We start from the raw sequence: 27,990 nt of genomic DNA on the forward strand, positions 1-27,990 counted from the left end.
AATAAAGTGCTATATAATATCATACCTACAGGGCAGAAGGTGGCTCCTGTGACTTCAAACTTTCATTATGGCCTTATGTACTATGGTAGTTTTAAGGTAAAATAACAACAGCCTTTTCAAAACCCAGAAAGATGAGCAACACAGTAACAACAATCAAGTCTTTCACTATATTTTACTTATATCCACCGATGGTTTTCAGAACCTTCAAACAAAGCAAACACCTACAGAACACATGTACAAGAAGGTTGGGGTAGGCTAGACTTAACAAAAGAAAATAATAATTAAAAAGGATTGCTGAATGGTCTGAACATCTTCCGTGCTTATTTATTTTGAAGTAAACAGATTAGCAGGCTGTGAGGCTCAGTTTTGCATCTGGTATAGATTAGTGGTCCTTAATAAGCAGGATGCCTGATTGATAGGCCATTAATATCACCAATGATTGTGTTGTGTCATTCCACACTGCTGGCCAGCTATGAGAACTGGGTGTACAAGCAGGAGCTCACAGGACAGACAGGATGCATGAAACAGGTGCAGAGGTGAACTTTCAGAAAATACAACTGAGTTCCTCTTCTAAGCACAGCAGGCACGAAAAGAGTAAGATGAAGACTACTAAAAAAAATTTAGCTATTGAATATAGAAGAATATCATAACATTGTTTTATTGCAAATAAATATTGTACCGGGTATGCTTTGAGAATTTAGGATGTTGTGAGCTACACTAGTTACCAAAGAACACAAACACATTACCTCTACTTTCTGTACAGGGCAAAAGCTGACATTTAAGGATTTTATTTTTCAGGAATAGCACAGCTACTAAGCCAAACAAGGACAACCTAAATGTAATGATTTCACAAGCCAAAAATCATGGAGATGACATATGGATAACATACCTTAGAGAAAAGAATTAAGCTTTTTAAGAATTAAAGAATTAAGATACATCTGGAAGAAGTCAAATAATTTTTTGATACTAAATACAAAAGCACTAATAAACAACAAGGCGCTCAGGATATCAAAATATGATATGACACAGAATAATTTAGTCTGGAAAAGGCCTCCAAGTCCAACCTTTGACCGATAACCACCTTGTCAACTAGACCATAGCAGTAATTGCCACATGGAGTCATTTCCTGAATGCCTCTAGTGATGGTGACTCCACCTGGGCAGTGTATTCCAATGTTTAATGACTCTTTCCATGAAAAAATTCTTCCTGATGTCGAATCTGAACCTCCCCCTAGAGCACATTGAGGCTATGTCCTCTCGTTCTGTCACTAGTTGCTTGGGAGAAGAGGCCAACCCTCATCTTGCTATAACTTTTTTACAGGTAGTTGAGAAGAGCAGTAATCTCTTCCTGCAGTCTCCTTTTCTTCAGGCTAAACACCCCAGCTCCCTCAGCAGCTCCTCATAGGATTCAACCCTCTAGACCCTTCACCAGCTCTGTTGCCTTTCTCTGCACAAGTTCCAGCACCTCAATGTCTTTCTTGAAGTGAGGAGCCCAGAACTGAACACAGGATTCAAGGTGTGGCCTCACCAGTGCCAGTACAGGGGGACAGTTACTGCCCTGGTCCTGCTGGTCACACTATTTTTGATGCGATCCAGGAGGCTGCTGGCCTTCTTGGCCACCTGGGCACACACCAGCTCATGCTCAGCCTACTATAAACCAACACCCTCAGGTCCTTTTCCACTTGCCTGCTTTCCAACCACTCTCCCTAATCCTGTTGTGCTGCAGGGAGTGTTTTGACTGTAGTGCAGGAGACAGCAACTTGGACTTGTACAAGTCTGACCATCCAGGAGTGACCCTGTCACATTCACACCACCTAAGCTGGGAGAACCAAGGCTCCTTCACAGCTACACACCCCACACTCATAGTCAGACCAGGTTTCCTCACCAGCTCGACCCCAAGTTTCCCATAGCAGAGTCTCATGGGTCCTGATGCTCAGAATAATTTAATCATGGTGCAGTACCAAAATAACAGCTTGAGCTGGATGCCTCTGAGGAGGGGCTCTGAAAAAAGGAAACCTGGGCTTTCATACCCTTACAGTCTAAGCACAGGCAAGTCTGGGATCCTTGGCTCCTGCTGTGTCTCTGAGTGTCCAGTCACCTGGCTGGGCCACAGGTCCCCGTGCCCTTTGTTATGAAAAGGGTTGGCAGCTCATGGCCTCTTGCCTGTAGTGCCAGCTCCCACCCCACGGAGCTCAACCTGCAGCTCACACTGCTGCTGCACACTGAGCTACCTGCCCGGAGTGTATTCCTCAACACAACCTCACACCACTGGCCTCACCACCCCATTGATCCAGCCTGTCCAGATCCCTCTGCAGAGTCCTCCAACCCTCCAGCAGATCAACACTCACACCCACTCCACTTAGTGTCATCCACACACTTACTGAGGGTGCCCTTGACCCCCTCAACCCAATCATCAATAAAGATATTAAACAGGACTGGCTCCAGGACCGAGCCCTGAGGAACCCCACTAGGCCTCCATCTGGATGTGATACTACTTCCTACTATTCTCTGGGCTCAGCCACCCAGCCAGTTTTAATCCAATCAAGAGAGCACCTGTCCAAGATGTGGGCTGCCAACTTTTGCAAGAGAAAGCCATGGGAGACAATATCAAAGACTTTGCTGAAGTCCAAGTAGTCTACATCCTTAGAGTTTCCCTCATCCACTAGGTGGGTCACTTAGTCATTTCAACTGCTCTAGCAACCACATCATATTAACGTAAGTAAAATTCAGAAAGACTTTTGACAAGGAGTACTCTCCCAGTTCTGCTGTGCCCTCTGGAGACTGACCCGTGGTTTCAAGCCAAGCAGTAACAATGCTGCAGGCTTTCATCTCTGGGTGTGCTTCCTTTAATTCTTGCCTGGGATCCCAACTGTTTGCTCAGTTTGTTCCAGACTGGAGCACAGAAGCAAGCTAATATTCACAAAGTACAGATGGTCAGGGTCCTTGGAGTCAAACAGGGAGCAAACAGAAGCGGAAACACAGACCCCATCAGCCTCTCCCAGGCAATAGAAGGAATAAGTAAACACAACCAATAAAAATAATAAAGCAAAATAAAGTAAACACAACCAATAGCACCTCTTGCAAACAAGGTTATGGCAATAAACTGACCTAACAGACCCCTCTGTATTGAGAATCCAGTAACTAACAACACCTTGGTGGAACCAGTGTTACTTTAAGTTCACACGAGAAGGGCTACGCTTCCTTTCAGCTAAGTTTATTTCACATTCTTTGGTCTTTATTTGAATGACAGAAGTCAGATCCATGAAAATACCAAAGTATCTTGTTCCTTAGGAATTAAACAGCAATAGCAATTAAAAAGGCATGACTTCTAAAGGCAGTGAATGTTGTTTCAACTTGCACCTTAAAGTGCAGTTGCAGGGCAGCTTAAGACAATACAACTCTGTTCCAATCCTGTTCTCAAACCAGTCAGATATTTCAGTGTGGCAGCAATGCTGCTCATCACCTGGTATTAGCCATGGTCTGAGCAGGAGGCTGCACATGCTGCCCTTCAGAGGATTCTTCCATGCTAAACTATACTGCAATTTCATCAGACCATGCAAAGGACTGACTTAGAGCAAAACCAACATAAAATTTATTGCTTTCTCCATAAGACTGACTTTTTATTAGCTGTTTATTTCCTTCTATCAACTTCCCTCCAGATCTGACAAGCAGTGAGATTTCCACAAGGGAAAGGACAAAAATGTACAGGTCCAAAAATCAACAAGATCACAGCAGTGGCACAAATAAGGACCTAAAACTGCCACGAGTCTAAACCTTTTGTATACAAAATCAGCCAAAACCTTCTGCTCTTCTTCTCCACATACTGTCACTATGGAATACTATAGTCACACAAAACCATTTTTAATAAGTGTCATGCTTTTATTCAAATTAATGTTACAGAATTTCTCATAATCATATACTACACGACATATATAAAAGATGCAAATGAAATATTTAGGACTTTAAAGTGGTTAAATATACCATATTCAAATTATTTCATATTAAAAGTCCAGTTTAATACAGTTTGTGGAGTACAGAAACATGCTGGAAGAATACTAGATGATTGCCATCCTGAAATGTATTACTGAATGCTAATACTGAAATGTATTACTTACCACATAACGCTATTTCAAGTAAAAGGGGCAAGTTAAAAGGGAATGGGTGAAGTTCTGAAACTTCAATTTACCGTGCCCTAAACTTAAGAAAAAATATTTTAGAGGTTTGCAAAATGACCCTGGTTGTGCCATCTGTGCAGAAGAGATAATAAATTGATAGCAACATCTGAAAATATTTTGATAAGAGATTCTTCTCACATTTTTACAAAAGCACCGCCTGGCAATGGAAGCTGCCCCTGATTAGGATTTCCAGAGATTTGAAAGAAATCAAATTTGCTTCAGCAGAAAGAATAAACATCTCTTCCCACTCCTACCTTAAAAACATTTGCACCAACACTATATAATTACATTTCATTTCACCAGAGGATTCTCGTGGATTCTCTATTCCTTCCACAATTTCAAAATTGCAATATGTCTGCTTTCAGGTGAATGGATATGTACATATGGCCCAAAGTAAATTATTTAATTAAAAAGCAGTTAATGTTGCTATGAGTTATGCTACTTCTTTGTACAGAACTCATGCATACATTTTACTGTGATAATACATGGCTTATACATCTTTAATCAAAACCAAGCAAATATTTGAATTGCTTGTTCTCCTTCAGTGTGATGCAATTTGTTAATCTGCATGGCTATAAAAAGTCTTAGAGACAATAAAAAATGCTGTCTCACTGATCTATCTCCCTTCTTTATTGGCATAATTGTCAAAAATCATGTCACTGTATCATTCCTAAAATCTAGATATGATAATGAGGGAAAGAAAATTAAATTATCTTTTTATTTATATAGTTCTATGTAGTATTTGCAAAAACAGTTGTTTTGAAAGCCAGAGAGAGTTTCTCTGCCAAATAACAGTTGCTGTAAGGACAGATACCATGTACACCTCCACAGAGGAATCGCTGGAAAGTCATTTTCTCTTAGTTGTATTCAGGCTTTGATCACTCTTCTAAAACCAAGATATATGTAATGGAACTACCAGTGACACTGTAGTATCCACCTGGGCTGATGTTCCCTATAAAGGTGGATGGCTGGTGGAAACCCAAAGGGTTTCCTGATTGCATTCCAAAAGCACTGCCTTTTATTGCACTGCCTTGTATTGCACTCCCAGGGAGCGTCATTTCATGTAAGACGCATTACTACTCTGGAAGCACATCTGTGCACATGCTACAGCCTATGCTGTTGTTTTAAAACATTTGACACTGTATGAATATGTACTACAGGAATGTGTTCTATAAACCATGCAATGTGTAGGTATGTAGCAGTGTTCAGCTTGCACCTGAAACTGCTCAGAGATTCCAGTGGGTTGTAAAGTCTGGCACAAAACATCAAAGGCTTCTACAGATCAGCTTCTAGAGAAGCCTCATGCTCTTCACCTCTCCGACTATTTTTCTCCATATAGCCTGCTATCCACACACAGAGAAAAATGAAAGACCAGAGCCCAAAAGAGAATGAAAAACAAGTACCTTGTAAGAGCATGAGAAAAGTAACCCAAAACAACCACCCCAACAACAAAACCACCACAGGCTAATATTACTTAGGGCATAATTTGGCACTCCCTGTTATGGTTTTTATTTTTCCAAGATGCAGTTTTCTCAATTTAATAGAAGGATGCGGCACTTTAAGGTACTAAAAACCTCTCCAAAAAAATAAACAAAATAATCATTATCTACAGATGATTAGTAAACATTCCCAAATTGCAAAATTCATGAGTACTAAGGCACTTCATTTTGTAGTGTAGCTGTAAGCTACAGCTGTTGACAGCTACACAAGAGCAGCACCCCATTATGTGACCAGTGAGAAAAGAGGAGCAATCAAATGTAGCGCCTGTCCTCAGAATCAGGAGATCAATCCTCCAAATGAATCTCATTCACACAGATGAGAATATATCAACAGTCTGCAGAAAACAAGAATGAGATGTGCAGGTATCTTCATTAACCTGTGTAACAGGAACAACAGTCTCACATCTGCACAGTACTTTGGGGCTCACCTATGCTTCTTGACAAGCCTAATTAACTCAGGCAGAAAACCCATACTAATACAGTTATATTGTGCCTGGCATTCAGCTTCACATTGTCCATCTTTCAGACATCCAAAGCATGACAAATACTTGTTGAAGCAAGAAAACATTTCAAAGTCAGCTTCTGAGACCTCATTAACCCAGAAAATTTGTTCCAATTTGGACAGGTCTGAAATTGCTCTAAATCTTGAAAGCCTTCAGGTCACCAGGCTGCTACAAATCTTGCCTTGGCTCCAAAAGCAAATGCCTCCTAGGAAGCCAAGGCAGACCCCGTGGGCAAAAGGGCTAGGGAAGGGAAGCACAGTAATAAGGATCTTCAGTTTTATGCTTTAGAATTCTTTTTTTGCAGTTGAAGGATCTTGAGAGAATTAAAGACTTTTAACAGTCAATTAGAAATATGTTTGATCCTTCAACTCTGTGTTAAAAGAATCCTAATTCTCACCCATTACTTTCTCAAGTACCTGCAAGTTTCTAAATAGGCTGATAAAGACAAAAATTAAATAATTTAAAAACCCCAAAACTTCACAAGAACAGAATCAAAATGCTGACCTTAGAAATGAAATGTAAGCTAAGCAATGAATGCCAAGCAGTCAATGGTTCTGCAAACCCACTACCATCACCCTTTTTAGTGAAGTTCCAAAGCCATCTAAGAGTACATTTGCTAGAACAGCAAAATGTATTTTATCCAAGTCACCTCAGTGATTTTAAAAAAATATTTATGCACAGTTTACAATGGGAAAAGAAAAGTCAATAATGTTTACAATCATATCATAGTCATTGACATTTATTTTTTAAACCAGAGCTAAAATCTCTGAGAAGGCTAAGAATTAGTATATTTACTATACAGGATCCAAGCATCTTATTACCAGTATAATGAATGTATTAGACAAACCGAAAGACCTCACACTGATGCCTTGGAGTGGTGACCTAAAACAGAGGCCAGATAAAATTAAGAGAATAAATGCAGGTATTATTGAAGGCCTTCAATAGATACACCTTGGGCAGTCAGAAGCCTCCAAGGGGCTTCACCCAAGCTGGACGACGGTCACGAGTTTTTCGTACAATTAAAAGTTTGGTCCATTTACATACCAGGGGTTAATCTCCCAATTACAGTTTCAGGTAATGAAGTAATTTATTCCAAGTTTCCTCCCCCCACACTTCACTGTTTACATCTTTCAAGGCCTGAGACAATAAGGTGTCCTTCAATTTCAGGCCTAGAGAGAAATTGTTTTGTCTGAATAAAATGGAAGAACAGTAGCTGACAAGCTGTGGAGTTTTAGAGTTATGCACCAGAGCAGTACAGGATCTGAAAAATGTAAAAAGCTAAATCCCAAGGCATCAACATGGCAGAGACAGAGGTGAGTTAGAAGTCTCAGTCAGAACTGACCTTCTGCAGCATTCTTTAAACACGGAATTTTTATTTTTTATTTATCTTTTGTTAATGACCTTCCTTGTAATTCTTTAAGAATTACAGGTCCTTCTATTATCAACATTCTCTTGAGCAAATGAAGTAACCAAGCACCAAAGCGAAATGCAGAAAGCAGAGTCTGAGCTATCCCTGTGCCATAAATCAAAGCAGTGAACACTAACTGTGTAGGGCTGAAGCAGGAATTAGGATCCCAAGGCGATACAGCTGAGAGCAGGCTGCAGTGCTGGGCCCCACACTGCACAGCTCATGCTGCTGACTTACCTGATGAAGTAGTCTCTTCCATCTCTGTTTGCCGTCATCTCCCATCCATAAGGTGTCCCCTGGTTCAAGCTCCAGGTCCCTGAAGGTTGAGGCCAGCCTGAAGACTTATTCCTGTGGCTGCAATTTTGAAAAACGCAGCGGGGAAAAGACAGGAGAAAAAAAAAAGTTACTTCTCTCTTGTACTTCACATGATTCACTTGATATCCAAGTACTTTCATAGTTGTGAAATATAGAGTCAAAACCCAGGCAAGGGAACAGAGGTTAGCAGATCTATTTACATTTATGATATTCTTTCAGTCAGTAGAAAGACATGCTGTCATTTCTAACAGTCTGAGTTCAAACCTTTGGTTGGTGCATTTGTCATTCTCCATCAGTCCCACATACACAGTGCTAATTTTCAGTAGTTTTTAATAAAAGGAACAGGAAGCATTTTCATTCATCACCATTCTGTGTTCAAATGCCAGCTCTCAGCACAGTTTTAGGGAAAAAAATTATCCATCAAACCAAACTACCCACGACATCACTGGAGATCACACACAGCGCAACACCTGGCACGAGAGGGAGTGTCAACCTTCTCTCTGTCAGGAAATAATTTTTTATTTCTTGTGCTGGAATGAAGGAAGGCCGTGACACTGCTGCATAACACACTAAACCGACTGAATATGTAAATTTTGTTGCAGTTGATCATTATCCATTAAGCCGTCCCACCAAATAACCTTTAAAAGGCTGCAGCATCTCTGAGCCCACACACTGTTATATCCCACTGCTCCAGCACACTCTCCTAGTATTCCTACTCCCAAAGAAGGGCCCAGCAGCACTCCCAAGTGACAGTGTGTCCCCATTTACCTGAAATATTTTGTGAGGTACTTTCTACTGACTCCATACAAAAAAAGATTCAGGAAGCAAGGATCCACCACAGTTTCCCACAGGAATCCTCAACATTCGCACACATGCTTTTCCCCTCACTTGCAGGGATTAAGCTAGATACTTCTGCACACCCCCACTTTCTCCTGTGAGACTTAAGAGGTTCAGAAGACAACAAACCAGTGTTTTAGCAAAATTAGTCAAGCCATTAATATCTATGTACAATCTGAAAAAGGGAAAGAGCAGAAGAGGAGGCAGGGCAACCAACAAAGCTAAAGGCCAGCTAAGAGTATGCAACAGGCAAATAGGAATGAGCACCTAACACTGAACACAATCTGAAATTTTGACATCAAAACCAAAAACACATAAAATAAGAGTATATTTTGAATTAGTTGTCTTCCCTGTTTCTGTATTTTCTCCACTCATCAAATATATTACAGCTTAGTTTTATGTGCTAGATTTATTAAAGTTCAAATTGTAGCAAGGAATTTACTATCTCTTGTCACAGACAGAGACATAAGAACTTCTTTGCTTTAGAGAAACAGGGCACAATGTAACCTGACAAACTCTCCTGAAGGAACGGAATTGGTCTCCATGGACAACTCAAAAACTGATTGTAAATTGCAAAATTCAATGAAGTTGTGCATAGCTAATCTTTCCCAAAGGGAGAATGCATCATTAAAAACAAACTAGCTGCTTCACCCTCCCCCTTCATTTCAAGGATTAATCACAATTGAGAAAAAATATGGTGCTTCAAAATATAATTTACATGTAAAGTAGAGCATTACAATGGAATGCTAGGTATCATTTGGTTTATCAATTACGTTAAGTACTCTATCTTCAAGGAGTAGAAAAACATTTCTGTTAGCACATTCAAACACTTGGTATTTGCCATAGGGCATGGCTTAAGTCTAATATTGAAAATGCTAGAAGTCTTAAAACAATTACAGTTCTTCAAGGCTAATCAAAGACATAAATGTCAGATATGCTACAGTACTCCAGATAAATGCAATTAGTCCATTTCTGTTCCAAGGAACTGATTAGAAAACAGTCATACAAGGAACAAATCCAAAATACTTTCAACACTCTCTCATCCAGTTTCTTGTTAAACTGAGCATAAACATTCCTTTTTCCTCCATATGCTTGAGAGACAAAGGGTCCCTTCTTTTAGACAGGAACCACTCTACAACATGAGAATGTCAGCTTAACTACATCTACAGACTTCAAATAACACTTTAGAGTATTTGGTACCCTAACCACTGCAGGTAACTAAATACACTGGAACAAAACCTTTTTTATCAAGACTATATAAATGGATAGCCATCCATTTAACAGTTTTTGTTTTAATTAGATGTGTTTCACAAACCCTGTGCTATAGTTTCACCATCTGTTAAATGGATACAGTGACATTTAAATTCCCAAGTAAAGTACATCAAACTATCAGATAATTTGTAGGAGCATAGGACAGTGATGGTGATCAATATTATAACTCTCAGCACTCAAATTAAGGGCTCATCTTTGTATGGATTATAGCATTAGTGGATGTTAAGGTAAACCTAATTCCCTTGAAAGCTTTCTTTGAGCCCTTAAAACAGTAATGGTGTCAGAACCATATCATATATGACGGGTAATAACTGTCCTACTTAACTATAAATATGTCTACATGTGATCTACTCCTCCAGACTTTCTTATAATCAGTGGGATACAAATCAGCATTTGAGACACTGTATGCACCTACATTAGATGTGTGCAAATTCACAGTGGCTCCACAGGGAAAAAAAGACATAATTTTTCCTATAGCTACTGTGCAATTCAATAATAAACACTCAAGTCATAGCAATAAAGCAAGGTCTTTACACTCAGAAGTGACTAGAATTCCCAGGTGCCTGTACAGTCTGAAAAAAGGAGCAGTACACCGCACTTTTTTCTACACCTCCCTTCAATTGTTGAATATAATTCTGCTTGTCCACAAGAATTCTGTTCAGTGGCCACTACGAAGGGCAAAGATGGCAAAGAGGAGATAAATGCCAGAAATTATAAGTCAGGCATTTCACTTGGGGGAAGAACAAAGCCATCTTGGTAATCTTTAAGTCAAGAGGATACCTTAGTGGTGAGGAAGATCATCAGGCCCTGGGAGATCCTACCTCCCATGCTGGTGATCTTGGATAAATCCCTCAGCTCACTGATCACCATGTGCCACTTCCCTCCTGCACAGGCAAAGGAGGAGCACACCAAGACTGCCTAGATTTATGTGACACTTGTACACTTACAAAGACCAAAAGGACAAAGAAGAGCGCACCTTCAATTTCAGCAAGCCTGGCAGCAGAGGCAGCACTGGCACTGCTGTTGCCCACTGCCTGCTGTCCATCACCTCCCTGCTTTGCTCACAGCAATGGGACTGGCTGCTGGAGAGCCTTTTGGAGCACGGTTCCCAGGTGTCTAACTTCACTGGGAAAGCTAGGCCAGCATCATGCCAGCAGAGTCTGAAAACAAGCAGATTAGCTAAAATATCCCCTCAACCTGCTCCTGACATTCCTGCTGTGGAAATATAAAAACCCGATCTCTCCAAATTGCTTCACATTAAACAATCAGTTCATTAAATCACCGAAGTGGTGAGTATTAAAGTGGTGTGTAAGGAATCAATGCGCCCTGTGGAGGGACATTCTGATTGATAATGCCATAGCTCTGCCACAGTGAATATCTTCAGGTCAGCCTTTTTTCTGCCCTGTGCTTGAGGAATGACCTGAAGCATGAGATCATAAAGGAAAATCTCCTGCATTTTCACTTGTATCAGTGATATGCTCTTTATGTGATATGCAGAACATACTCAGCATAAACCATGCCTTAACAAGAAGTGCAAATCTGTAGTATTATCCACTTCTTTTTTAAAGATCAAAACTAGAACAGTTTGAATTTTTAAGGCATACTATTAAAGCCTAATATCCAGAACAGTTCAGAGAGTACTAATGATGAACACAGAGAGTAACACCATTTCTTCTTTCAAATGCGGAAAAAAAAGTTTAAATAGGTTGAAAAATTAAATTAAAAAAAAATAGTATCTACAGAGTCAGCCAATAAGAATGTAATATTGCCCAAAACCTGTTTTTTTAACTAGTAATTGGAGATTCTTCTCAATAGGTCTTTGCTATAGAAATCTTGACAGATTTTTTAACTGTGCCACCTCTAGAGCCCAAGCCTATTAATTTTATTATAAATGTAGCACTTCTCTGAACTAGTGGAAATTAAGCTCTCAGGCTGTAATTTTAAAACAGCATAAACAGACACTGACACAAAAGCAGTATTCCCATTCTTCCAGCATCTTCTGCTTCACATCACAGTTGCTCCTGTGTCAATGAAAGTAAAATGGTTCACCTTAAAATTAGCTGCTATTCTTTTTCCATCCAGATTAATCTCTGCTTACTTCATGGCCTCACAGATGGTCACATGGCAGCAAAAATGAACGGTAAAACAAAAACTGCATTCTTCAGGTCATCCTTAGGCAGAGACAAGACAGAAAGCACTCACTTAATGTCTCAATTGCATTTAGAATATTTAATGTCTAATGGGGCACAACTCAGCACACAGTTGGGGCATGTCTTCCAAAATGTTCCCATCAAAGCAGCTCCCTTTGAAACCTCCTCCTTCAATAAAACTACAAAAAACAAAACAAAAAAACAGACAAACAAAAAAAACCTTAGCTTTTTTTTTCTCTGCATTATTTTTTCCCAGTGTTGCTTTTCATTAATATCTGATAGCTCACAGGCTATCAAAAACTGAAATTATCCATAGATTTTTCTGACAAAAATTTTCATAATTGTTTAAAATCTCTGTGGAACCATATGAAGCCCTATGGTTTTCCTAAATATAAATAATTTGAAATATTAATACACTACACATACTTTCTCTTCAGGTATTAGTAGCTTTTCAAGCATTTACCTTGGATTTCCTCAGCTGAATTAAAACAGTGGAAGGATTATGTTTTAATCTTCTTTTATAGCAATCCCTTGAACTGCTGCAACTCTGGTGGATGGCTGAAGTTACAATGAATGTTTATTACAGGGTTTCAGATTATAATGGCATGTTTATGGGTTTATTTGGATATCCAATGTCCTGGAATCATCTTGTTCAACATCTTGATGTTTCTCGTAGTACTTCCTCATATATACGAATTATTTTTTCCTGAAAGCTCAGTCTGCAGGGGCATCAGTGACCCACACAAGGCTGGCCATGTAACACAAGGAGCTCAGCACTGCGAATGGAATAATGGTGTCGATACGCTGGCTTCCTTTACGTTACCACATGGAGAAAAAAAATCTAAATTTTGAGTCTTGCCATGTAGCCTGGCTTCATTTCAACTCTCCATTGGTACAAAAGTCAGTTCTCTGCTTCCCACATGCCCATACATATGTCAGTCCCTCTCCCACCCATCATAAAAGAAAGACATCCTGAACAGAGGCAACACTGCACTCCCAGAGCTGCTTATGAAGGACACACAGCTCCACAGCACAGAAGCAATTCTAGCCACAACAATCCCAAGGAGGTACCGAGAGGAGCACTAGAGATAAAACATTTTGTATTATTAGTTTTTAAAAGCAAGAACACCACACCTGAAGTATCTGCAGGGCATGTCTATCTGCAAATAGGAAACATTACTGTGACACAAGTGGAGTTCAGTAACCGTCTCTCTATGATATTTAATCTTCCACTGTCTCGGGAATGAAACCCTTCCTTCTCAATCCAGTTCTCGCCCTCTCCTGTCCCAGAAGACTAACACAATACTTTTACCTCCATCCTACAACTTTAACTTGAAAAAATAAGAAATGAAAGTTTTAAAGAATCTGCAGAGATACTATCAAAATCAATCATCATACCCTGCTATTGAAACTCTCCTGAGGGGCACACAGATATGATGGACAATAGTTTCTGGATGCAAGATCAAGGGCACTGAAAGACTTCTTGTCTCTGTAGAGATGAGTTCTATAAACCCCCAGAGAAGCAGACCTACCAGAAAGATGAAAGAAGAAAATTAACTGCCCCAGACACCCTCTGCTGTAGTAAAAAACTTGATTCATACTAGGTCTTTTATTACTAAATCATGTAAGTACAGAAGGGAACCCTAATGACTTCAGATATCTTTCATCTTCTACAACCCACATGCTTTTAAATCTTTTGATGGGTAAGAAAGAAAAAGGGTTTTAGTCCTCATCTAAATGCGTGCCATTTTTGAACTTGTGTATCAGTTAAAAGAAATTTGATGAGTATCATCCCACAAATGAGTTTAGAGTTTCAAGCTTGTAACTGACCAATCACTGAAGGTAGAATCACTGTCCAAGACTGTTTTTCTTATTTAATCATAAGAAAGAAATGGTAGAAAAATATTTTTGCCCTTTGACACATGTCATTCTCAATAATTTTTGCAATACAGCCATTCTCTGGTCAAAGGCAGAATAATGTTACTGTATTATTCAGGCTTGTCTGAAATTTTCCTGCTGCATCATGCATCATCAGGAAAATGCAAATTTTATTCAGAAAATAAAGGCATTCACCTTTCTTGCACCTTGTGGTGGTTTTTTTCTATTTTCCTAGTAAGGTCTATGAATAAAGCTAGGCTGCCTTGCACCAGTTGTTCGGAAATTGTCTCCAGCTGGAAGTTTGTCTTTCTTAGGCCTTAACTGCTCCTCAAACTCTGTCTGAAGCACAAAAGTTTCAAACATTTTCTCCTGTCCCCACCTTCCACCACAGATGCTCTGAATTATTCATAATCTCACCAAGTACCACTCATTCTTACTCCAAACAGACAATGACGCTAAAGGCTGCACTTGACGTTTAAATCCTTTGGGGGACCAGAGAAAACCTCAAGTAAAATCAAAAATTCATACTGAACTTCTCTACTGCAATTCAAAACTGTAGAAGAGCTACATTTCTAGAAAACCCTCTCAGACTGTTTTTGTCATAGATTTCATTAGCTTCCATCTCCTCAGTGCCTAAAACAGATTTCTTCTAAACGGCAGCCTATGCCTAGATTCAGAACTCCAATGAATTTTGAATTCCTCCTCCAGAAGTCACTGCTCCTGCTGTCAGTCATGAGACAAGGGTCCCTGCTGTGTAGCTGATCTGAAAGGTAAAGGATCCCTTTAACCAGGGATTCCATGGCTGCCATGGGGAACACTCCGTGACAGCTCTCCTGCCACACAAGCAGGAAACACAGCAGCAGGTGCTGCCCACTGCTTCATCAGGGAAAAAAGAAAAGCCTATTCATGGACTTTGTGAGCCACTCACAGGCTCCAAACATTCAGCATCAATTCCAGACTCCTGTCTATATCACAGGCAGGACAGAATGACGAAGAACAAAACCACAGGCTTTACAAAATGTGCACTGTACTCATTACATGTCTCGCTATACAAGGAATGGTTCCTCTCAGTCTGAAACTACAAAAACATGGTGTTACCTCCAAACAAGGATCTTTGTTCTAAGGATCTATGTATACAGTATTTTTCACTGAGTATCTTCCAAAATTTCATTTTCCCTTTCCTGTCTCTTCTCTAACAGATGTGTGCAAAGACATAAGTAACCAAACAGCACAGTGAAGAATGTGTTTTTGCCTTCAGTTAGAAAGCAAGCTCCTCAGAATTGAGTGGTGGCTCTTCAAGGAGCCACTGTTGTCCTCTTCGGACCCATAACTATCAAAGGTACAGGCAGGATGCTGGGAAAAGGTATGAAACAAACCTACTGAGGCAATGCTGCTCTGTTCCAGGCACTAGCAACCTACACATGACTTGGAAAAGGGAAAAGGTAAAGATCTTGTCACTCTTTGCGGTACCTTGCCTGGCCCAGAATACTTCCTTTCTTGTCTCTGATTCCACAAAAAGTTACAAACACTTTATCACTGATATAGCAAATTTCCTGCCCTTCTCTGCTCTTTGTAAGCTGAGTTTTTCCTTTCAGCAAAAAATGTGCATGTCTCTACAGTCTCTACAGTCATTGCTGTCCATTAATGCACTTTCACGTCTGTTATTTGTTTTGTTCTGGGCTTTTTTTGGTTGGTTGGTTTTGTGGGATTTTTTAAACATCTGATAGGGGTAACATTTTTTATTTTCCTGTCTTGTCTCCCTCTATGTTTTACATCCATTATTATTAAAGATGTGCACCCATTTAATAGAAAACAAAAGCCTCCATCATATTATCTTTTAGACTACCAGGACTTTTCATTTAAAGCACACTGACCCCATTAGAGATCCAAGTCCTGAAGGAATTGCTTTCACCTCCAGAATTTTGTATTGTTAAAGCCAGAAATTACCCAAAGCAGCAAGTAATGGTTGTGACTTGGATGCCTGTGAAAGGCTCTTTGACATTCCGTTCCACAGGATGCTTTAGCTTCATGCTAATGTGCACTAGAAAGTGAAAGTCTCTAAAAGCTGATGTCTGAGAGATGTTTTTCTCGTTTTTAACAGGGATTTTGACCTAAGGCTTTCTCAGGCCAACTCAGTATTTCAGGAGCAAAAATAAAAAAAAAAATTCAACAAAATAAACTAATGAAAGTATATGAATATTTCTGTCTTTTTCGTCTAGTAAATGGAGTATTGATATTTCTAAATCTTCTGAAAAACCTTTTTAATTATTTTTTCCTCTCTCAAACTAGTACATGCTGGAAAATCTTACCATATGATATGTAGCATACCCTTAGACCAGGCACCAAATTAATTTTTCCTAAAATGAGATTCCTGACAAAGTGACAGCTATTATCAGATGCTGAATTTTATCTAACATATTATTTTTATGTATTTTTTTTCTTGCTTTGAAGTGTTGTTATTTCTGCTCTCAATGAATGTCCTTTTACCAGTTCTGCAGTAACGTGCAGCCATGACTCACTGCTATGTTTCAGGTAGAAGTTCAGGAATTCTGCCATTTCTGCCTTATGAAAAAAATGTCCCATAAAGCCTCTGACAGAAATGCAGTCTAGCTCATTGACTGCATTGTTACTAATAATGAGAGTTTATGATAGTAGAGAGTAGAACAATGGAAACACAATGCTGTAAAGCAGCATCGTACTTTAAATAAAAGTAACAGTACCACCTCTTACACAACTGCCCATTTTATGCCATAAAAAATTGAGGTGTATATAGTTATTAAAATTCAGTTATGCATACTGCATTGCAAAAGGGAATCCCATTTGTATGCATAGTAAATTTTCAATTTTTTCGATACATTTATAAGAATTCAACCTGCCTGTTGTGAGCCAAATGGACCATCATACACTAGAAAATGCAGCTCAGAAAAATTTTAAGCACTTCTTGGTAGATAATTTCTGTCTTTGTAAAGATGTCACCCATGTTTCAGTCCTGTGGTCAACTGGAAATGCTTCACAGCATACTCTTGCTGGAAGGTAGGAGAGTGACCCTGCATTACTAGGATGAAGTGAATTGCCAAAAAAGAAACAAAACTGCTTTTCTAAAACTGGACTGAAGCCTAACTTCCTACTGCTTGGTTTTGGTAGGAGTTCTTTCTACACCTCAAGATGAGGTCCATCAGCAAACTATTGAAACAAATTATCTGTCTGGATCTTAATTAAGGGAAGAGTACTGCAGAGAAAAAAGTGAAAATACCCTCATATTTACTAGTTCTTCAGATTTCTACTATGACTTAATCTCCCCACTTTCAATTTCTTGGGAAATAAAATGAAATAGTCAATAAATTAAATAAAGGTAGCCTATCTTAAAGATATTTTGTAAATTAAATTAAACCAAATACTATCATCTTAATTTTGGAGGTGAAAGAAAAAGAAATTTTCAATATTTTCCCTGCACAGAAATCCAGCAATAAGAAGCATCACTGCTCAGTGATTACAGAAGAAGTTCCAAGAGCTAAAGGGTCCTTTCCTTACAAAACACATTTGATGACCTTGAAATGAGATGCAGCCACTCACCACTGGCTGAGTTTGCTTTCCATAGGCAGCATTTCCCATTCAAAAATCTTAATTACCAAAGTAATCACTCTGCTAGGCTTAAATCTACTTCAAATACTATATATAAGCACATGATTATAGTTCAAGGTATTTTGGTCTACTTTCTAGATTAAAAATACCCCAAAAGCTCAATATTCCACTTGCCTTTAAACCAAAATTCTCAGAACTGGGAATATATGATAAAATAACCATGCTGCTATTAAAAGGGTAACAACACTACATAATTTTCTATACTTCACTCCCAGGCAAAAGTTACAAAGAACTTCAGAAAAGGACCAGACAAAACGTGTGCTGAGCAATCTGTTTACATTCTCAAAACATATGCAGAAAAGCCTGTGTTTCTACTGCTATCATGCTACAATGTTGCCATTATTTTCTTCTTTTATTTGAGTTCCTTTGTATTTTTTCATAGAGAAAATTATGGTTTATATGACAACATACTGAGAAATAATGTAAGTAAAGGACGTTTTGTGTAGTAGTCAGACATTTTCACCAGTGGTAAGCCTGCATCCAGACAGGAGGTTATTTAAAGCACTCTGAACATAAACACACAAAAATCCGAAGCAGTTTCATTCTTAGGAAATTACCAGCACTTGGGTGCATTCTGTTGCAGAATTATGTCACAAACCAAGGCATGTGTAAAACCTTAAGAAATGATAAAGAATCATTTAGATATGGGGTGTTAAAACTTTTTCCTTAGCCTTAGTGACTTCATGAAGTGTGAGCCAGTAAAGTGGAACCAAAGTCTCATGTTTCAAATTTATTTTAGAACTTACATACTTAAGGGCCGAGGTGCATTGAAAACTAACCAATGTAACTTACTGAAAATCTGAACAGAAGCTGTACAAAACATTCGTTCCTTCAACACATCCCCACCCAAACCACAGGGGAGCTTAGAACAAGGTGGGCAAAACATCCATCCAGAAGTGACAGATTCCCATGACAATTGATCTAGACATATGCTCTGGAATTATTTTCAAAATAATTTTTCCTGCATTCTCTACTGGTTATCATGCATGTCTTCCTGAAATTCCAAGGAAATGACTGATTCCCACACAAGAAGCTACAAATGTGTAAAGTTGCTAAAGACGGACAGAAGACAAAGGAAGAAACTCCTCTGTTGCAAATGAAAAAAAAAAAAATCAGAACCAAGGCAAACTTAAATCTTTGACAAGAGCCCCCTCTACCCCAGAAAACCACAACAAGGAGCACCAGTAACATTAATCTTCTCTGTCAACTTAGAATTACTTTTTACCCATTATTCAGTTTATTCAGTTTACAATACACTTGGTGAAGTCACATGACTGCACCATTTCCTTTTGCTTGCCTTTAAGATTAGCAGCAAGGCTTTAGAGTTTACCTTGAATGATGTTTCTAGTACCACCTGCCCCAGACCTCCCAGCCTTCTGCCATTTTCATGTTACACAATGACCAGCAAAAGCTCTTGCTGAGCTCTGAGGCAGCAGTGTTCACGCTCCAGTAGCAGGTTACCAAGTTACACGTTCCACAGAATCACAGGACAGCTCCATTTGGGAAGGATCTTACAAGGCCAGCTTCTCCAATTTCCCACTCAAAAAATTTTATCATAAAAAAAATATGAAAAATAGGTATTACACCAAAAACCAAGTTGCCTGGAGCTATATACTTTATATGACTATCCCATTAATCATTACACAAAAGACAGAAAAAGTGAAATTTGCTGATTCTATTCTTTCCAGGTTTTTGGTCTATATCCTGCTCTTTCCCCATCAGTGTTTCCTAACCCGGTGATTTTTGAACACAAAATGCATGGGTTTTTTTAAATTTGATTTATGACCTGAAAAACATTCTGGAGGCAGACATTACTTATAAAACTAGAAGAGAAAATAAAAGTGTGAAATATTTCTGCATAAAACCTCCTGAAATACCAAGGCTTCAGCTATTTAAATCCCTAATATCTTATGATATTAAGCCATCTAGTTGCACATCTAGTTAAACTGACTTATACATTTCTTCTAATAACAGGCTCTTAGAAATGAAACGACATATACACAGAGGAAAAAACCTCCATAACCTAAATCTTCCCTCCTCCAATTTTCACGAGCCCTTGGTTACATGCCGTGGTAGGAGTTTGGGTACATATGATTGTGTATATGCTGGCAAGCTACAACTGCATTGCTACTGTGACAGCTAGTAGAAATTCTCAAAAAATCTCTCTCAGCTCTCTGCAAGTGATAGCTAAGGAAAATGATACAGACAGAGGTACAGCCGGCTGGGCTAACCCACTTACAGCCACTGGCAAGCAGCTTCCTTAAAGATCTTCCAGCAGAAAATGAAACTTTCCCTGCAGTCAGAAAACTAGAGGGATTTTGGGACTTACACAGGTTTAATACTGTTCTCTGACACAAGGCTGTAGTGCTTCTGGCTGTTTTCATACAGTAATATAAATGAATCTGTTTGCAGATTGTAACTGCATGTTCAGATCAAGGAGTGCACACACATTTAGATGGAGTCCAGCTCTTTGATATTTTGCATTCTCTAAATTTGCAGTTCTCAGAGATTGCTATTAAAAGCATTGCTAAAAGGCATGAAATTAGGCACAGTATCAATACAGGAAAATCTGAGTGAGAGCATACAGAAACACTAGAGTTTAACAGTCAATGTAATTCTGAAATAAACTTCAGTGTTTTCAGTCCAGAAACTGCTATTGCAAAGCTTGGAGTCACCTAGCCACTCATGTGGGTTTAATCCATTTAAGAAGTGATATAAGCATTGTTTCACCTACTATTGTAGTGTTTCCCAACAACTTCACAACACAGTCCATAAATTGGGTCCCGTCATACCAAGAAGGAATGAAAGGGAAATGATCAATTGAACTGGCCCCAACACAAGAACCAGCTGTATAACGTCAGGCTATCATGAGACAGTCTCAGCACAACAGATATTGGGGAACTAGCAAGCTAAAGGTTTAAAAATTATTCAATGAGTAAATGTGATTTTCACAATATAACAACATGTCATCTTCCTGAATTGCAAAAAGAAAAAGAAGACAAAAAAAGAAGAAAAAGGGTAATTTGTGCACTTCCCTTCACTTTAAGAAATATGATGAATACAAAATGCAGGAAGATCAGGGAAGAGAGAGTAAACAAAACTGCTCTTCTCTTGCTGCCCTGTGCAGCAATGGGTACTCATGAGAGGTTGCTGGAGTCCATTTTATCCAAGGTAGAAAAATAATACTAAGAATAGACACTTACGATCAGACCCAAAATGGTTTGAGCCCAGATTCCCTGTCATGTCCCTTACAGCGGGAAGCAGCAAAATTCAGAGAAGTAACTTGCATTTTAAACTAATTTTTTCCCCAGCTGTGATTATTAAATTACTTAACCTCTTCTTTTACAAAAGCCTTTAGATAAGAGATCATTCTTGTAATTTTACCTTGAACATTCTTGTGTATTTTTGTCTTGTACAAACATATCTTACTTGAGACAGTGACTGCAGACAGAAGCAACTGAAAGAAGGAAACTCTTACCGAGTTTGGTTTTGAGAGTCACACATTAACTTTCTACCCTTCTGCACTCCCTCCTCCAGCATTGCAAATTTGTTTATAAATAGATTATTTCTTTGACAAGATAAAGTAAATCAATTCTGCTAGCCTAAAGTCTTGGCTGGTGGTAAGATTAATGTACAGGGACTGAGTTCTCTGCTGCTTTAGCCACAGGGAAGCACTACTGGCACAGTAGCCAGCCTCCAGGTTTCCAGTCACCCAGCCACTTGCAGAGTTTCACACCCCAAGAAACAGTCCAGGAGGATGCCAGAGCCTATTTGGAATGAGTACTAAGTGCTGCTGTTTCACTGCCTTTGCTAGCAAGCTTTACCCCAAGCAACAGGTCAGCAGGCTGATTTTATCACCCACCACTCCATTTTACTTCACAGAACTATTTTTATTTCCTCGATGTATTAACTCTCCCACCCATTTTTCTGAAGCCCAGAGCCAGAACTTGACAGCTTTACTTTCTGTAAAGACATTCGGAAATGCTACATGTGTTGATAAGGGCCTACTTATTTATAAAACTGGCAAAAATAGTGCCCAGTAACAAGGACTATCTACTGTGACATTTTCTGTGATTCTACTGAAGCCCACCTGAATCTTTAGATGCTTCAATATCCTTAAAAACCTGACTGCAATTATTTACAACAGTAAATTGAAGTTCAAAACAACCTAGGTTCAGGTTTTATAAACATGTTATCAAGTTTACATTAACTTGAGACTGTCCTAGGCATTATTAAAATAAATTAGTATCTCAACAAATACAGTTTTATGAATTAATTAGTTAATTTTATTTTAAAGGTCATACCTTAACACATTTTAATCTTGCATTTATCACCAATACAAACAAAAGAATAAATTTAGATACACCTAGGTTTTTGACATTAAAGTTGTTATTCTGATTTTTAATTTAAGAGGATTATCCTTTGTTCCCAAATGACAGTATGCTGGGTTTAAAAATTCACTTTGGAGGACAGTACTTACACATGAGGACTGTGGCTTGACAACACCATTACTGAAGGTAAACAGAAATTCTAGTCCTATTTAAGATGCCAGAACTCTTACTACTAACCTCAGTAGGGTCAGGTTTCCATCTCTGCAGTGTGATCAGCAGCAAACACCACTCTCTAACTCTGGGGTGCTGAACTCCATGGCACGACTGGTCATCTTGTTTTCCCCAGCAGGCAGGTTCCTGCAGCTCTCGACAGGTGTGTGCTCAGATGGCAGGCACTGGGGAGCAGCACATGCCCAGAAACGTTCCTGTCTGCATTAGCATCTCACCAACTCAAAATTAGCTGCACAGAACTGACAGCACAGAGAAACAATACAGGGTCGTTTGGATGGTAAATATTTACTGACTGTCAGCTTAGATTGCAACAGCCTTAACTCTGCTGCTGGGTTAAACACGGTTGATTTGGAGCCCTGAACACATGTATCTGTGAGGATACACTTTTTTACCACCCCCCCCAAACTGTTCCCTAGAAGTAAATATCTAGGAGAGAGTTCAGAAAACAAACTTGTTTTCTTAAGTCACAACACGGCAATTTTTTCCTTTTACCAGCTCTGTCAGAGTAGGCAGACATGTAGGCATATTTGAAATCCAAGTAGGCAGCAAACAGTGTTTTTTATACTGGTCTTCGTGATCTACTGTGTCATTAATACAAACATCTTGATGCCTACAAGTTTACAGATGCTGTGAGATTATATTCCTGACAAAATATGTAAACATGATTTATTTACCTATTTTTCTACCAAATGCTACATTTGCAAAATCAGTTTAAATTCTTTACCCATTTTATGATCAACTGAGAACAGCATATCTAGCTGCAAGTAAAACAGAGAAAAAGGAGGTATGCAAATATACATATATACACACACACATGCAATGTATGCATGAAGTATTAAAAATACACATCATACAAAGTAATTTGCTGTCCCACCAAGCTTTATTTTTTTCTGTTTTAGAGCTAGGAACTCTGATTTTATTACAAGTTTCATTATTTTGTCGTCTAACTAAACTTCCTGGAATCCTGCTATTTTATGGTAACTTCCATTCAGATATTAAAAGAAATTTTCTGGACTCAAAGTGGAGAAGGAAAATTTTTATCTATGAAATGTTGAAGCAGAAGAGGAATTGCATAAAAACTTTTATACAAGTCCTGCTGTCCTGGTTTTGTCTGGGAAACAGTTAATTTTCCTCTTAGACACCTATTCCTGAGAGATCTGACAGATGTTTAATTGTCCTTCCATATTTATTCTTAATCACATTTTTTTAAAATCGACTTCTTCTGCCCCAATTCACAAATTTTTTTTAAAAAAGTGCTTCTACATTTTGTTTATAGGGGGACAGCAAATAAAACATGCTACTTCTTTTTCTAAAAGCTGTAAGAGGTTTAGAATAAATTTTACAGAAGACATACAATTTTAAGTATACAATAGGAAGGCATCAGAGTGCCCAAATACTGCATCACTTACAAAGCAACTGAAAAATATAAAGACAGAATAAAATTGAAGGAGAAATACTAACAATTAGTAAGTCTGCACACTCCTTTTTAGCATTATATTGCTCAAGACTCCTCTTTTTCCAATACATACACAAAGGTAGTGTGTGAGTCCCTTGTTGCCAGAGTCCTTACTTGTGTTACACACCAGCCTTCTCTACAACATGGTGGCAAACTCAGGCTACCTTGAAATATAAGCAAAATCCCTGCCCTTCTGAAATTTGGAGTGTTTATTTCTGTGTCTTGCCCTCTAAAGTGTTAGCTTTTTAAAGCAACTTACTTGTGTCTGTTTCTTTGGTAAATCTCCATGGCCACTGCTTCATTCCCCTGTAGCAAACATCTTATACTCGCTCCCTTTGGTTCCTACCCAAAACAACACTTCGATTTCTTTTCAGGTACCAAGGTGGACAGTTTTAAGTTTCTCCTGTCTGGATGAACTGGAGATAATGGGGTCCAAGGAGCAAATCAGATCAGCTCTTGCAGTATGGGAGGGTGGCAGCTTTCTGTGATCCTCCCTCTGTCTAAAACTTAGATCTCAAAACCTGACATAAATTAGATTAATTTCTCCCTCAGCTCCAGACATAATTTTTTTATACCTTATGCAAGTCAATCTCACTGGTAATGCCAAAGGACTTCAAAAATATGTATTTTGTAATGAGCATACAAGCAAATAGCTAAAATATAAGTAACATAAGAATCCTTTGTTAAGGACTTTGAGTAGAAACAATATAATTTTGTAGTTGGGCTCTGTTTATTTGTGTTGCTCCTGAACCCCACTGTCACATCAAGAGGAGATGCTGATTCAAAGGGTGAAGGACACCCTTCTGAAAGAGGCAGCCTTTGCAATCACATCTCGAAGAAGTTCTAGTCCTCAGAAGACACTTTTTGCTGATGCTTTGGAATGGTTGCCAAGCTGCATCGTTTCTCTGCTATCATTTTTCTGTGCCTGGCCAGTGCCTGCCACACAACACGGCACAGCTGGAGACAGCCTTCCTTTGGCTGCATCCTTCTGAGGCTCCCAACAGCCTCCTCTAGGGAGAGCACATCAGGACAGTCCTTCAAACCTCTCCCTCCTCCTTCAACAGGAGGAGCAAAGGCTCACCTACAAGGTGACAAGAGCCATGTGAGGCATGGGCTGAGCCCTGTCTGAGGGTAGGAAGAAGTGGAGTGAGGCACAGTGGGAAACTTCAGCCTTGCTCCGAAGGAGCTTCACAACAATGTCGAGAACTTTCTTCCACACAAAAGCCACATATGAGTTTCTGTTTGGCAGCATTGTGTTTAAATTAAACTGTCTCCCACCCAGCTCTGGTCTCTGCGGTACCACCCTCTGTTAAAGGCTTGTGTATTAGGCATTTGGCTATAAGCATGAAGTATTTTCTGTCCTTGACATTACTAAGTTTTGAGCTGTCCTTACCGTAGCAAAAACTGTTCTCTTGCTGCCAGTCTATGGGGCCTGCTTCTCTAGAGCTGAGGCAAGACGCTGTAGTTAGACCTAGCACGGCGTGTTACAGCTTGTGCATGGGGACTGCCCTAAATCAATCACAAAGATGTCACCAGCAAAGAGATCAAACTTTAATATTGCTTTTTACAGCACATTCCCTTTTATCTGTTAAGAAGAGGATGCTGCTCAGTTCCCTTCAGTCTCGTCTCCCAGTTCCTCAGGAATTTGTAAAACCCTGTTATGATTTTTTTTTGTTGCTGCTGTTGCATTTTCCTCCACCATCCCCCCACCAAAAACCTCTGAGAAGGCAGCCATCAAACCAGAGTTTGCGTTTTATAAGTGCTCTACTTCCTCTTGTATTTTCTTCTTTTCTATGCATGTGTGCGCACACTACCTGTATCTTCATTAATATTTACTCTCTTTTAAGGAGGAAAGCGCTCCTCAGTTTACTGGCATATTTACTTCACGTGCCTTGCTGCACATGGAGTCATAAAACATAAAACATTTTTTCCGTTCAAACAATGCAAACTTAGTCTGACACCAAATTTCCCTTGCCACCTCTCTACGTCTTTCGTTACTCGCTTGGTGCACAAAACAATTTGCAGCTGCACAGATGCGTAACACGTTGATCCTTGAATATATTTTTTGGCTCTTGCACCCACCTTTCCTCTCCCTTCTTCACCCTGTGGTTGACTACCACGAGCTCTGAAGAGCCGAGAGCTCAGGGCTCCTTCCCTTGTCACTAGAGCTGGCTTTGGGAGCTGGGAAGAGGTGAGCAGGAGCATCGAGCCAGGGAGCAAAGTCTGTACCATTCCTCTCTCTGTGGGAAGTGCAGCCCCTTCCCTTGAGATGCAACGGGTGATGAGCAGGGAAAAAACAGATTAGTTCCAAGGCACAACTCTTCCCCTAGCACTGCCCAAGGCACTGGAACTAAATAATTCCACTAAATACAAGCACATGCCTGGAGGCACAGTCTTGCTCTGTTTATGTGCTTTATGAAGCTTTATTTCCCTACCGCAATCTTGGCTTCTTTCATAATGTCCTCAGTTGGTTTTATCAAAACCAATTTCTCCCCTTTTGCCACGCTAATCATATTTGACTCAATCTCTCCCACTGACTCCTCAGACAGCTGTAACCATTCTCATATAGCAGGAACCAGGTACGCATTCATTTCATAATGCTCTGCTTCCTTGGGGAGTATCCTGTGGACACCTTTTGTCATCCTTCTCCACCACTCCACCACACTCCTCCCACCTCTTAGGTTACATTCAGCTGGAAAAGGCTATTGCTTGTTTAGTCTCAATGCTTGTCTAGGAAGCACAAATAGGACACCAGTTTAATCTGTAGTTGAGAAACAAGCAAAACAGAGCAAAAATGACTGCAAGGCAAGCTGATAACAAGGGTAATTGTCCTCACTTATTATTATAACACAATGAGTCGGTAGCTTTTCTTTACCTTGTAAGTAAACATACGAGATGCATAAGCAAAAAAAAAAAGTGAGGAATGGAAATACACTGCTTTGGGAACATAACAACCAGCTTGAGTCCCAAAAAGGTCAGTGGAGTGAAATCCCAATGCTCATCCTAAGTATGCCATTGGTTGTATCACTGGGTCACATTTCACCCCATGTAAGAAAGAAATTTAATATTGAGATACCTGGTAGAGCACACACTGCTCCTACCAAGGCTAACCCAGTTAAAAGGTTTTTAACTCATTTACCTAGAAGCACTGGGCAGAGGAGAGAAACTAAATCCTCTTTCAGCACACAAAAAAGCAGGAAAACGGCTTCTGCCAGAAAAATATCCAATTTGTACCTTCACTGACTCCAACACATTAGAAACATCTCCCTGCTTCCTAGCACCAACTTGGATGATCTAATTAGTTTAAAATCATTGGACCAAAGTTAATTAGAGAGAAGGAAAGAGGTGAGGGAATACACAGGTGTATCATATATTCCTCAGTTTATACAGGAAGGGATGTAAAGCAGAATCCAATGAAACTATTCCAAAATCTGGAAAACCCAAGCTCAGTAAGAGTCCCTGTAATGAAAATGCGTGTTAGTAGCTTGTGTTCTCATGACTGTGAGACACCAAGGTTCATTCTTCATTACATTATTGTAAGGGTTATAATTTCACTCCCAAACAAAATCCTGGGAGCAAGGGCTGATTGATCAGGTGAAGAGCTGTCAGGTGAGAACAGTGAAGCAATCCCCTGACGTGAGGTACCACTGACCATCCCTGCAGCATGGATGCAAGCAAATGCCTTGGCATGGGCTCAAGAGTCATTGCTTGGGTCACAGAAGGCTCAAGAAAAATCCCAAAACTACTGATTTTAAAAGTATCAGGAAAGATTATTTTGAAATTTATTTCCATTGTTACTGAGTGTCATTCTTTCAGGGTTAATATTCTTTATACCCTGAACTTGTGTACTCTATTAGAACAATTAATTAATCAGTTTTTAATCTGCTTGGCAATAAAGGATGCATCAAGATCATCGAGTCCAACTGCTGACCCTCTGCAGGACACCCAGATTCACACAATGGGCCTGAGAGTGTTGTCCAAATGCTTCTTGAACTCAGCAACCATCTCATCTAGCAGGAAAGGCTTAGTGAAAGCAGAGTGGCATCAACAGTGACCTGCCTTCCTGGTGGTCACATGGTGGTCTCTGGCAAGCCATGAGAGGTGTAGGCATCACAACAGTGATGTGGCATGGCCTGTCTAGGGGCCGAAGGTAAATAGCTGGATGTAAAGGTTTTGATGGTGCATTAAAACAAAGGAATGCACGCATACAAATAGAACAAAACCACCCCAAACACTTCCCATGGAGCACAGACCTATTCTTCCCTGACTGCCCACAGAGACGTTGCCACAAATA

General features: G+C 39.5%; 1 protein-coding gene across 4 annotated transcripts in view; it reads right to left on the minus strand.

Moving 5' to 3' along the window:
• The window catches only part of FRMPD4 (FERM and PDZ domain containing 4), a 370,395-nt gene that overhangs the window by 104,592 nt on the left and 237,813 nt on the right, over nucleotides 1-27,990 (minus strand). For all 4 annotated transcript variants that reach the window (XM_088051869.1, XM_088051870.1, XM_088051868.1 and 1 more), the window contains one exon: nucleotides 7,822-7,938. In XM_088051869.1, the coding sequence (XP_087907995.1) occupies nucleotides 7,822-7,859 (38 nt within the window). In that variant the 5' untranslated portion in view covers nucleotides 7,860-7,938. The remainder of the gene's footprint in view (nucleotides 1-7,821; nucleotides 7,939-27,990) is intronic.

This window comes from Pseudopodoces humilis, chromosome 2, assembly GCF_049639895.1.
Source record: "Pseudopodoces humilis isolate 2021_Gansu_Grassland_sample_001 chromosome 2, ASM4963989v1, whole genome shotgun sequence".
Taxonomy (NCBI): Eukaryota; Metazoa; Chordata; class Aves; order Passeriformes; family Paridae; genus Pseudopodoces; species Pseudopodoces humilis.